This window comes from Athene noctua, chromosome 3 (genome assembly GCF_965140245.1).
Source record: "Athene noctua chromosome 3, bAthNoc1.hap1.1, whole genome shotgun sequence".
Taxonomy (NCBI): Eukaryota; Metazoa; Chordata; class Aves; order Strigiformes; family Strigidae; genus Athene; species Athene noctua.
Window position 1 is genome coordinate 74,059,657 of NC_134039.1, and position 12,350 is coordinate 74,072,006.

At 35.6% G+C, this 12,350-nt stretch overlaps 1 protein-coding gene across 4 annotated transcripts in view; it reads left to right on the top strand.

The window, feature by feature from the left end:
* Positions 1-12,350, top strand: part of ORC5 (origin recognition complex subunit 5) — an 81,719-nt gene that overhangs the window by 16,571 nt on the left and 52,798 nt on the right. For all 4 annotated transcript variants that reach the window (XM_074903364.1, XM_074903366.1, XM_074903368.1 and 1 more), the window contains exons 8-12: positions 1,031-1,079; positions 1,639-1,729; positions 4,680-4,732; positions 6,890-7,002; positions 10,952-10,999. In XM_074903364.1, coding sequence (XP_074759465.1) covers positions 1,031-1,079; positions 1,639-1,729; positions 4,680-4,732; positions 6,890-7,002; positions 10,952-10,999 — 354 coding nt within the window. The remainder of the gene's footprint in view (positions 1-1,030; positions 1,080-1,638; positions 1,730-4,679; positions 4,733-6,889; positions 7,003-10,951; positions 11,000-12,350) is intronic.

A 12,350-nucleotide genomic window follows, 5' to 3' on the forward strand; every position in this document is an offset into this window, starting at 1 on the left:
CTGAACTTTTCTGTTGACTATAGAGGTTTTATATTTAAATGAGATTGCTGAAAACTGATGGAGGCATAAATAGAAACTAGGGTCACAGTCCTTATAGACATGCACTTGAGTGGTTCTGCTTATCAGAATAATTTCATTAGCTTTAGATGTACTGTTTGTGTATGTGTGAAATACCAACATTGTGAAAAGACTTATGTAATGAGACCTTAAATTATTTTTGTTCTTGACAAGTCTTTTTATAAGGAAATGACAGACATGTACAAGAGTGTAGGCTTCTCAGCAACTCCATAGTGTCAAATACAGGCTCTAAATGTGTATGTTATGCATGATTATTAATTATACATTCTAGAGTTATACTGGATTTATGTGTGGAAGTTACTGCATTCAGTTCTGTATACTATCACAGAGATTTAATAAGGTGCAATAGGACAAAAGAAGAATGAAGTGTGGGGATTGTTACTTCACAAAATTCTGTGTGATATTGATTTAATAATTTTAGAAAAAAATCTCAGTTACATGCTTGACAGAAATCTCTCAATCTTACCTTAGGCAAAAGGAGTTTGCTTGAATATGGAATGTGTTAGCAGGGGATTTTTTTCTTTGTTGTTTGGTTTGTTTTTTTAAAATACTTACACAAGCAGAAATTATCTTCTGAGGCCTACATGCTGAACTGCTTCTGGAATGGAAAGTTTTAACTGAAAATGAAGGGAGTAAAAAAGTTCATGCAAAAATTTTTATTACATTTACAATGTTTAATGACTACATTATTTAAAAAAAATGCAAACCTTGAGTACAGTAAACAGTTTTTGCTGAGATCAAAACCAAGTAACCTGTGATACGTTACTTCTGTTTGTATTCTAATCTACAGGAACGTTTTACAATATAATGTTTGGAAGCAAATGGCATAATTATTGACTCAAAAATAATTCACTGGTTTTGCAAAATGATGAATTGTGCTGCTTGTTGTATTCTGTATCTAGATCAAATATATAGTACCTTTTTAATGTGTTGTTTGTTTTACTTTCTGTAGGCAGTGCTCAATTTTTCTAAATACTGTGAGCCAGTGGTCAGAGGAGAAGGTAAGCTTCTGTCTTGAATTTGAGCAGATGTATGAGAGTGCAGGTGCCCTCCTGTGAGTTTTGTGGAGGACTTTGCTTTGGTCCTTACTGTGTTGTGACTGTTCCTCTGGTCACAACAGCATTACTTACTCTGGTTGCACCCAATAGGCAGCATTTGCAGCAGAAGTAATAGATGACATTTGTTGGTGGTGTTTTATGGAAATGAGATGGAAATAACATGGAAACTTGCTTCCCCCCTATATATCTTTCTACTCACTCAACAACCAGGACTTCTGCAAAGTAGTGGGATAAGTCATTTCTCTGTCAAGGCTAAAAGGAGAAAATGAGAGCAGAATTTCTGCCAAACTGTCCTAGAGTGTCTCACAGTAACCACAGAGAAACAGCCTTTTGTGGTTGCATGTGCTTGCAAATGGATGATGATGGTGCATCATCCTAATACAGCATTTCAGAGTCAGGGTGTTAGACTTAAAGTCACGCCTGTGGCTGTTTAGATGTCAGAGGTAAGAGTTTGTGTTGCTCGAGTTAAATTTTTAACAGAGGTGATTCTGACTTGCTGCAGCAAATGAACGCGACACCCGAAAACTCTGGAAAAATATTGAACCTCATTTGAAGAAGGCAATGCACACTGTTTATCTCCGGGAAATATCCAGGTAATTTGGGGGATGAGGTCTTGTTTGCTTTGTTATAGTGCTGTTTTTAACAAGCTTCCTCTCTAAATATTTGCTCTCTTAATTATGTTTCATGCCTAGTGTTTCTTTTTTGCTAGATACAATCTCTCTTCTTAATGTGCATTTCTTTCCTGACATATAATGTTAGAAATGGGGTTTCTCAGGAGGAAATTTTAAAACAAAACAGCATTTGTAGCATATGAAATATTTAATAAGTAAAGCAGTGACAGCAGATTGTGTTCTCCTTTTCATGGATGGTCATGCAGATAGTTCCATTTTCTGTCACATACGAAACTGCCAAACATGGGAATCCATCACCAGAGTATACAAGCACAGTATAAAACACACTTGTGAAGTTGACTTGGCAGATCCTCGCTGTACCAAGGACGCATGCAAGCCTCCAAATGCTTATGAGATGTTACAGATTTTGAACATCTGTGTTCCTTAGTTTTGTTTCATCGAGCTAGGTTTGTAGATTTACTGTGCTTTCTGAGCCCTTATTTCCTTGTTCAAAGGCAAACTTTTCCTTCTGTGGAATTACCATTTTTGACAGCATTAAAAGCTGGTGTGCTGCTAATGGGCTGAGTTTCTCTGTCCAGATCCAATGTCGGGGGAGGTTTCGATACAATCCCAAGAGCGAGATTAAGACAAACAAAGTCAAATGCCATATATCCAAAACAGGTTTTTATTATTGAAAAGGTGAAGAGGAGTAGCGATAGGACAGAATGGAAGGAAAAGGCAGAAATAAAGCAAGGATGCGGGATAGGGCTGCAAGAATAGTCACCACCATGGATCCAGCGGCGTCCCGTTGGTCCTCAGTCTTCAGTTCTTCGGTGGTGGGTGCACACGGATCTGACTTTGGTAGATGCAAACAGATCTGGCTTCAGTGGTGGATGCACAAAGAACAGGATTTTCTGTTGCCTTTTTAAGTTCATCATCCCCGCTGATCAGCATATCTGCTTGCCTTTTTGTTTTTTTTTCTCTGGTCCAACAGGTTTTGTTTCATCCGGCTTCAAGGGCAGGAACGTTTCCCTCTTGTCAGTCCATTAGCAATGCAGGCATGGGGTCTGGCCTACACAATAGAGCCACAAACGGCTACAGGATGGGGCCAGCTCAGCCCATGTCTGCCCCTTTGAGGCTTGTGTAAAGAGTCCGGACAGTGCAACCGCAAGGAAGTGTGGGGGTGCATCCTTCAGTACACTCCAGCTTCTCTGGGCAGCATCCCCCAGACCAATTCACAGGCCACAGCAGCTTCTCTTGGAGGTTTGCACAGACACAAGCAAGCTTTGAGACAGTCATGTGACATTTCAGTCTCTCACATTCTCTTGATAAAGTTTTAGATTCTTTGTCTTATTGCCAGACTGCTAGAAAAAAGATGGTGGTTTTAATTTTTAATGGTAATAATCAGCTCAGCTTTAATTGTCTTCTCCGTCTTTAAGATGAGTCATTATGATGTTATGCTATGTAAAGAGAGATAATTAAGTAATGTTCAATTTCTTTATCTTGATACAAACAGTTTCTTTCCTTTGAATGTCATTGAGGCCATAGAGTATCCTGGTAACTGAACCTGGGTGTGTAGTAGGAGTCTTTGCTAAATGTTTTGGAAAAGTGATCATTCCTTCAAAAAGATTTTACTCCATATGAGCTAGACTTTACTGTACAATGTAGCATTATTCTATTTGCCTTAAATATGTATTTATCCTTAATATTAATCTTCGCTACACAGTCTACTTGGGATCTTCATGACTGTTTATATTGTGTAATTGTCTGCTCTAATTAGGGAGTAATTTAAGATTATGATGTAAAATAGCTAATGAATTTTTTCCAAATAACTACATTTCCCTGTTTACAGTTTTCTTTGGTTATAAATTTAAACTTTACTTGTTTTTTTTATTCTAGAATTTAGCTTTCTGTGTAATAGTTCTGTGTACCAGTAAATGCTTAAGGAATTAAAATGACCATATCAGTTTTTCTGGCCACAGAGCTGTAACTACTGTGAGCTTTTCTTCAACTTGTAAGTTACAGGAATAGAACTTTGGTGCTGGCTGTTGTGCTATCTGAACTGAGATGAAAACAAAGCTTTTTCTTTTCTATCTGTAAAATATACATTGGATAAAAACTTTGCTCATTGATAATTTGGTTGATCATTTGTTATAATTTGAGTATTACACCAGCTTTCATTAAACTGTTTTCCTGTTTTATGGTTTATGTCTGATAAACCTGGTTCATAGAGATCTTTAAAAAACAAAACAAAAAAGCACTGGTGCTTTAACAAACCTGGTTTTTATCCCTTTGCGGTATACAAAATGATCTAAAATCGTGGCATTTCTAACGATGTTGTTCCTTAAGGGAAGTTTTAAAGTGAAATTTTTTGCTGTTGTTTAGGAAAATACCAAACTACTTGCAGGCATTTTTTTTCACTGACAAAATGTTCCATCTTGATGTCTTCAGAGTTTTTCAGTAAAGAATGAATATTGCTTTGTTTTTTTTTGCATAGACTTCAAAATTACATTATAAAGTAGTTATTATTTTCACTAGCATAAACAGTTATTAAGCAGATAAAAACACTGGTAGCTTTTTTTTATAAAAAAACACTTTTTATCAAATTCTGTTTTGTTCTTGAAACTTAGAATACTGTTGATAGTTGCTTACTGGTGGTAGTTGGATGGAAAGAAATTGGTATTTTTACTGTTAGCTTGTACTCACTGTTGTACCTTAACGTAACATTACGTTCTGCAGTATTTTCAAATATGTGTAGTCTGCACGTTATTGAAACTTATGTGCAAGGTAGTAAGACTTGGAGTTTTTAATTATTCTCTTACTGTATCCTAGCCAGTGTCATGAAATAAGAATGTAAATGTACCAAGCAGGTAGTTTTCTCTAAAATACTAGCAAAGATAAATATTATATATTTGCATTATCTGTCTTTTAGCTCACAGTGGGAGCGCTTACAGCGTGATGATGGAGAACCAGGGCAGTTGAAAGGTATCGGATACAGTAACTCTCTGTGGGGGCTTGTAATGTGTAATGTTTGACTTGGTTGTTATCTGAGAACATGTGAATGAAATTATGTAGATGAGGCTACCTATTAGCATTAAGTTACAAGGGTAATCATATTTTTTTGAGAATATGTTCTACAAAGGACTTACTATTTTTTCCCCTAGCATATATTCTGGGACTAATCTTTCCTAAGGTCCTCTGTGGGTAAAAGCAGACTCCTTTAAATCAGTATTTCTTATGTAAAAATGAATGAGGAATGGGCTGATCCCTCATGGTCAAACCTTTGTGTGCCAACTGGCAGAACTGTCTGAGCGGGAAGGAGGGAATATTATACCTCGTGTATTACACTGGATTAGCACACTTCTAAACAAAACAGCTATCCTGTGTCCTGATTTCTTGGCAAAGAGAAATGTCAGAATCGTGAGAATTCTTTCTGTTCTTTCCTTGGAGGAGTACAGCTTTGTTGATTTTTATACTTTAGACAGACTTGAAAGTTGAATCTCAATATGTTTGTCAGCTCTCATTTACAGTTTAGGAAGGAATACTACAACATTATCCTGATGATGTCAGTCAGTAATGGTCTTTTGACCAGTATGTAGTTTGGGAACACTTTTTCTTTATTATTTGGTATAACATATCTTCTTGAGATAGTAGGTAAAATAGCCACTTATTTAGAAATTGCCTTAAGATAGTTGCAATCATCAGACTGTTTCCTATATTTGCTTTATGATCAGTAATTTTTTGACATTGTTGATCAACAGAGTTTGATTCAGAGTGGTCTTATTAAATTCCCTCCTTCCATGCCCAAATGACCATGAAATACTTTTTGTATCTGACAACCACAAAAAGGGAGACTTTATTTAAAATGCAATTTCTTGGATTTTTATGTACATGTAGTAGGAAAAATTGTCTTGTTGGTAAACAGCATTTGATTATAAATACTTTTTAAGCATGTTATTAAAATTTTACTGTGGATGTAAATAAGCAAATACTTCAGTGTGTGATGCAATATTGGCAGACTAGAAGAATGGAGTAGAAACGGGTATTTCTGTATTAAGCTCAGTTGTTTATATGTAAGAGTTTATTTGGTGTTGCATTTTGTAGTTAACATGTTTCACGATTGTAAATGAAACTACAACTACTGTCCTTTTGTGCCTATATGAGAGGAAATTATTACTAGCTCTCCTAGGATGCTTCCCATCACACTGGGGGCTCTGAATCTTAACTTCTAAACATGTTTAATTCTTTGATCTTTATTTGCTGATGTTTGTGAATTAAAGCATAAGGGTACAGATACTTCACAGAATAAGAAACAGCTGAGGTGAAAACCTGTAAGCAAAGAAGGGACAAGAGTGACCCTTTAGTGGTCTCTATAGACAACTGATGAAGTAAGGTGGTTTGATCATCCTATTCATGTGCATAAGCTGTGTAAAAGAAGCAACTATGGTGACAAGAGTTGGGGGAATGTAAAGGGAAAAAATATAAAGTAGAAGTAAAAAGAGGGAAGAAAACTACTCACTAGACTGTGTTTAATGTGTGAGACTTTAATCATAATGAAGTATACATGTAGCAGGCTAGGTCAACTGGATCAAGTTTAAAAATTTGAAAACCTTTTCTGTACAAAATAAAACAATAGCAAAAAATCGTGAAATGTGGAACTGTTTCTCAGAAGTGCAGCACTGCTTGTTTCTCCACCATGCCAGCCCCATTCCTGGATGAGCTGTTTGGCACAGTCTGGAGCAGCCTGAACGTTTTCTTGGAGAAAAGCTCTGCCATTGTATTTGAATACATCTCTTCATCTTCTCTGTTTACCAGAAAATTTACCTTAAGTGAAAGTAGCCTGGAATTTTTTTTTTTTTTAGGGAGATTGCATCTTAGTGATTTATAAATCTCTGATGCTTCAATACAGTTTCTGAGATGAGTCCGTAAAGCATTCAGAATGTTGGTTTTGTTTAGTTTCTGCCATTTCTTGTCCCTTCACTGATTTTTATATCTGTGATAAAGGGGTTGAGAAAGTAGCCATACTCATTTAATTTCAGGAGTAGAGCAGGAGAGAGAGAAAAGAATGTGTACAAGTCTGACTTGAAGTTTGGGTGTTCAGAGAAGGTTTTGGTGACTTGTAACTGTCTGTTTATTTTATAGGACTCTCTGCACATACGCATGTGGAACTTCCGTATTACTCCAAATTTCTTCTAATAGCTGCTTACCTTGCCTCCTACAATCCTGTTAGGACAGATAAGAGGTTCTTTCTTAAGGTAATAAGACTTTTTTTTTTCATTAGGGCTGCTTACTGGATTTCTGCATACTGAATTTCCCATTTTAAAACTCTTTAACTATTCATTTGGAGCTCTGTTTCTGTGTATGGTTCATTTGATTTGATCAGAAGTTTTTCTGCAGATCACATATTGTGACTGGTGATTGCTGGTAATTACTAATGTCTAACAAACCCAACTTCCTCTTCATGTCGAAACATGCATAACACTGTTATAGCACAAATATTGTGCTTTGTTTTTTTAAGTGGATACAGCTTCATTTTGTAAAGGTTTTTGGGGAGTGCCTGCAGTGTCCTTAGGTATAAACCATGCTTAAATTTCTGAAGTAAGATACAACCCACAGCTTCATTAGCCTTTAATAAGGTAAAATGACAGAGTGCACTGTTAACTTAAAATTTTATAAGCTTCTGAAACAAAAACATGCAAACAGTGGCTTTTGCAGAAGATGTTGTTTCATTAGCTGGCACATGTTGTGTTGAAATCATGTTTTAGGATGAATGTAGTAATCCTTGCTACCAAATCATGGGCTAAACCCCATTTTCTATAAGTTCTTGCCATGTACAGGTTGATGATTTTTTATCTTTTTTTTTTTCTTTGGGCTGTGTTGTGGTCATGCTGCAGACAGATGCTGTGGTGCCATAGTTTGTAGTTGTCCTGGTTCAGGTAGGATAGGGTTAAGTTTCTCCAGCAGGGGGAAGGGATCTCCAGCTGGGTTATTCATACCATGCTGACATCAGGTCAAGCCTGGTAGCTCGGGAAGCTTTCTTTCCTTTGTGGCTTTTGTCGTGGGAAGCACGCACGGCGGGCTGGCTGTGTTCACTGCGGTATTTCTCCGTATATCTTTTGTCTTGTCTACTGTTATTACTGTTTATTGTTGTTATTATTGCTATTGTTGTTGTTCAGATTGTTTATTACACTGTTGTATTAAATTTCTCCTTATTTTAACCCGGGGGTTTGTGCCCTACTTGTGTCCGAGGGTGGGGGAGGGACAACGGCAACGTGGTCTCCGGTCCCGGCAGGGCTTAAACTAGCACAGTAGTCTGTCTCTGTCCCAGGATCTTCATGTTTCTCAAGCCTGCCTCATTGCGTTATTTCTGAGGTCTTAATTTGGCAAAATGTAGTCAGAAAGATAAACATCAGAAAAGTGATTGGGCAATTATACTTTCTATGCATTTTACCAACTTCAAGGTTTTCTACATTACTACAGTGTGTATTAATATATGCATGTGTGTATACATGTATGGTATTCATGATAGGTAAATAGATGTGAACAATTGAAGAAAATGAGAACAAGACAAATTTGTAAAAATGTGCTTCTTTCCTCTGAAATGTACATACATTTTGAGAGGTTACTGAAGTTCATAATGATGATATACTAGTACATTTTTTGTTTAAATATGCGTTTAGTGTTTCTGGTGTGATCCTATATTGAAAGCTGTAGGTGTTTCACCCTTCTGTCTAGTCCTTTCCTGAGAAGAGTAGAGGATTACTTGCAGTAAGTGCAGATTGACAAGGTTTTTTTATGGACAACCTTTGTTCTTTTAACTTTGGCAAAGCAATTTCTTTGTAAGAAAGAAATTTATTTGCTGAAGAAGTGGTTTTGCCCAGATTTTTCCTTATCAGTCTTGGAACTCAAAAGAAACAGGAAAGCTTACAAGAGTCAAGTCAGTAAAGCATGTTATCAAACAGTGCTGCATCTTTCTTGTGTTCAGTCAACAACCTTCTCAATTTTTTTTCTTTTCTCCTTTTTTACTGTCTCCTAAGTTAGTTTCCACTCTTGCACGTGAACCCTATTAAACGTTTGTACAATAAATGTGAGCTTCTAAATTTTTTTGAAGCAGGGACTGTGAAGGTATTTCAATCAGTGATATTAAATATTTTTCCCAAGAATTGGTGAAGCAGGAGAAGTTACCATTCTTGCTACATGTATCATCTGATAGCACTTAGCCCTTCATCAGGTGCTAAGGTGAGTCTCAGAAATAACTGCAACTATCTCAAAGCCCAGCAAAACCAACGCTCTTGGGAAGGGTGTTCAAACTGAGTGTTTTTGAGTCATATGGACTGTGAAAATAGAATATGATTTTATCAGGTTTGTAATGAGATTCTGATTAGATTGCAGGAAAGTATCTTCTGGAGTGATTTTAACTGAGGACTGCTAGACAGCACAAGGGATGCAAGCAAAAAGATGGTCGTTGAACTGCTAATCTACCCTACCAGTATAGGTGCTGGGCTATACCGCAGTTAAAGTCACAGTTTGTGGCAGCCTGTAATGCTAACAGCATGATAAAGCAATGAATAATAATTGGCAGTGCTGCTATTAGTTATGTGAAAATTCAAGAGCTTTACAGTAGATTGTGAGAAAAATACAAAGTTGATTTTGAAAGGTAGTCTTTAAAACAAAAAAGTATAGCAATCTATGTGACATCATCACTTTAACAGAAAACAGGATTAAAAACTAACTGAAAATTAGCTCTGAATTTGATATATTTTTTTGTGCTTGCATAGAAATAGGGTACCTGCTTACTTTGAAATACTTTTGATACAACTTCAATACACCATATGGAGATCCCAGCATAACCTTTAAAATGCATGAATGCAGTTTGTTGTAATCCATAACTAGCATGCTGTGTAACCTCGGACTTGATCATTTTCCCCATCCAAAAGGTCTTTGTTATCACTACAGTCTTCTTTTCAAATACATGATAAAAAGATTACTTTGCTGTTTCTATGTTTGATATATATTAATCGAATAAACTAATTTTTTTTTAGTCTGAAAAATTATGCAAAGTATAAAGCCCTGTCTAATATTAAGCTCTTCAGAAAACAGTCAAGAAGAGCGACAATTACTGAGATTGTCTTGACATGGCTGAGTATTGAGGTCCACAAATACTAAGTACAAGATTTTAAACATGATAATGAAAAAAAATTCCTTCATCTGAGATATTTTTTTCCCTGATTCATTGTGCATGCTTATAAGGTATGTTTATTAGTAAGGTATATGTCTTAGGGCTGTAGAAAACTCATCAGGTGATATTTTGAGAAATAGCATTTAACTGTGTTTAAAGAATGTTATATTATATTTGTACCTCTCCACTAATTTTACATCATTTACACATCTTCCTTCATGTCTCTCTCTGTATTTTTAGATTTTTTTCATCTGTTCAGTTGTAACATCTTGTTAACTATATTTCTGTTCTTGTCTTGTCCTCACATTTTCATTTGAGATCCAAGAACACTTGATTATTTTCTTTGGACAGTCCTTCCTTTTTCAAGACTGCTTTAAAACTGCGCCGTTTTAAAAGATGTACCTTCCATCCCCCTTTCTGTTTGTCGTTTAGCTCCTGCACCTTGAACTATCTTTGTATTGTATTGATTTAATTCCAGGTTGTCATTCTGCCACCTGGTTGTCATTCTGCCACCTTGCGTACCATCCAAATTCTAAAATGGAGCAGATACAAGGTGAAAATTCAGATGGATTTTATGCATGGATACATTTTAAAAATGAAGTGGCCATCATTTAAACTTCTCTGGAAGAAATGAAAGATCTGTCTTTTTCATTAGATGATTGAGGATAGAGAATATACATATTAAAAACAAATTTTTACTCCCTCTTCTCATCAGTCCCTGAATAGATCAGGAAAAAAAGTTATGCATGTCACCAAAAAATATTAGTGTGTTGTGTTTTGGCTTTGTACCACTTGGGACACAATGAGGAAGAAGTAAGACAACTCTATTTTTTAGGGCTTCTGGTAAGAACGACTGATAGTAACATCAGAGATAAATACTGGAGGTGTAGTAAAAAAACAAGCCTAGACTAGGGTACTGCCATATGTAATGTACAATTCTTTCTTGACTGTTTTGATTCTCTTTGCTATAGAAGGGAGCATAAAATAATTTACATATAATATTTGTTCTTGTGTGTTGTTTACAGCATCATGGGAAAATTAGAAAGACCAACTTTATGAAAAAACATGAAAAGGTATGTATTTTATCTTTTTAAATTTGACCTTGGCAACAAATACTTCCTACTGGTTTTGTATTTTGTTTTGCCTCATTGTTTACCGTAGGAACAACAGAATTGCATAAATAACAATTATTGGTGCATTTGTTTTGTATGATAAAAATTTCTGTATGATACACACATTTTATTTAATTGAAATTTAACTGTAGTAAAAACTACATTTTTATGTAACTGAAATTTTTTCTCTTGAAGCTGTATTTTTGTGTGTAACAATGAGCTTAATAAAGCTAGTTAAAGGACATCATACATGGAAGAGACAGATATTAGAATTTCTCTCAAAGATGTTAGAGTAATAGATCATTAGTAGTTCTGAAAGTCAAGTCACTTTAATTCCCAGTGATGCAGTGAGGTATAAGAGCTTAAGTTTGTGTGTTGAGGCTTGGAAACTTTGCACTCTTGTCTGTTGTTTAGCCTATTCCATAAGGCTATTAACTGACATTTTCATGGTTATAAATAGCTAAATATAATTTATTTCAGTTGAGCTATACCAGTTCTTACTGACAGAGGCTTGGTATGCTAGGAAATGCAAATACCTATTTGTATATTTATAACTGTAATGTAAAAAGAGAAAGTAAATTTTAGTACTTGTAACTTGTTGACTTATTTTTAAGTAAATCTGTAAATGAAATCAGTGCAGACAGCACTAAATCCATGCTGAAGCAATCATTTCAAATATCCTTTTCTTCTCTATGCTACAGATAGTGTAAATAACATGAGAAAAATTTTAATATGATACTTAGCCTAATAATCCTTCGCTTCTTCTCCTGCCTATAGCATTTTACCTAATTTTTCTCCTGCCTCTGCAGGAGGACAGAGTCCTTGGCTTCAGAGACTTTTTCCAAGTTCTCTTTTTGCATGTATTCAGTTTTTGCATGTGAAAGTGTAAGTGAGCATTGTTTTACTTCAAGAGTACAATGTGTTGCACTGCTAGGTAGATATTTATGTAAATTCAAGAATTCTGGTCTCTGAATGTATGTGTCCTGTACATGTAGACCTCATGTATGTTTTGTCCATGGCACATGAATTCCTGAGAACTTCCAGGATGGCTATATTTTTGAAATACCTCTGCTTCTTAATTAGTTGATAAATAATTTTTAGGGAAGGAATAATTATTATGTCTTAGACAAAAATTATGTTTTTTCCTTATATCCTCTGCAGGAAAGGTGTTTTATTCTTTCTTGGCAATAGATTTCCAACTTGGATGATGAGATGCGAACAGCTAACAATGTAAAAGAAATGGAAAAATAGAGATTTGATGAAGAAATACTTGAGGTCGTGGTCACCTTAACTGTACTGTAGAGCTTGTTCT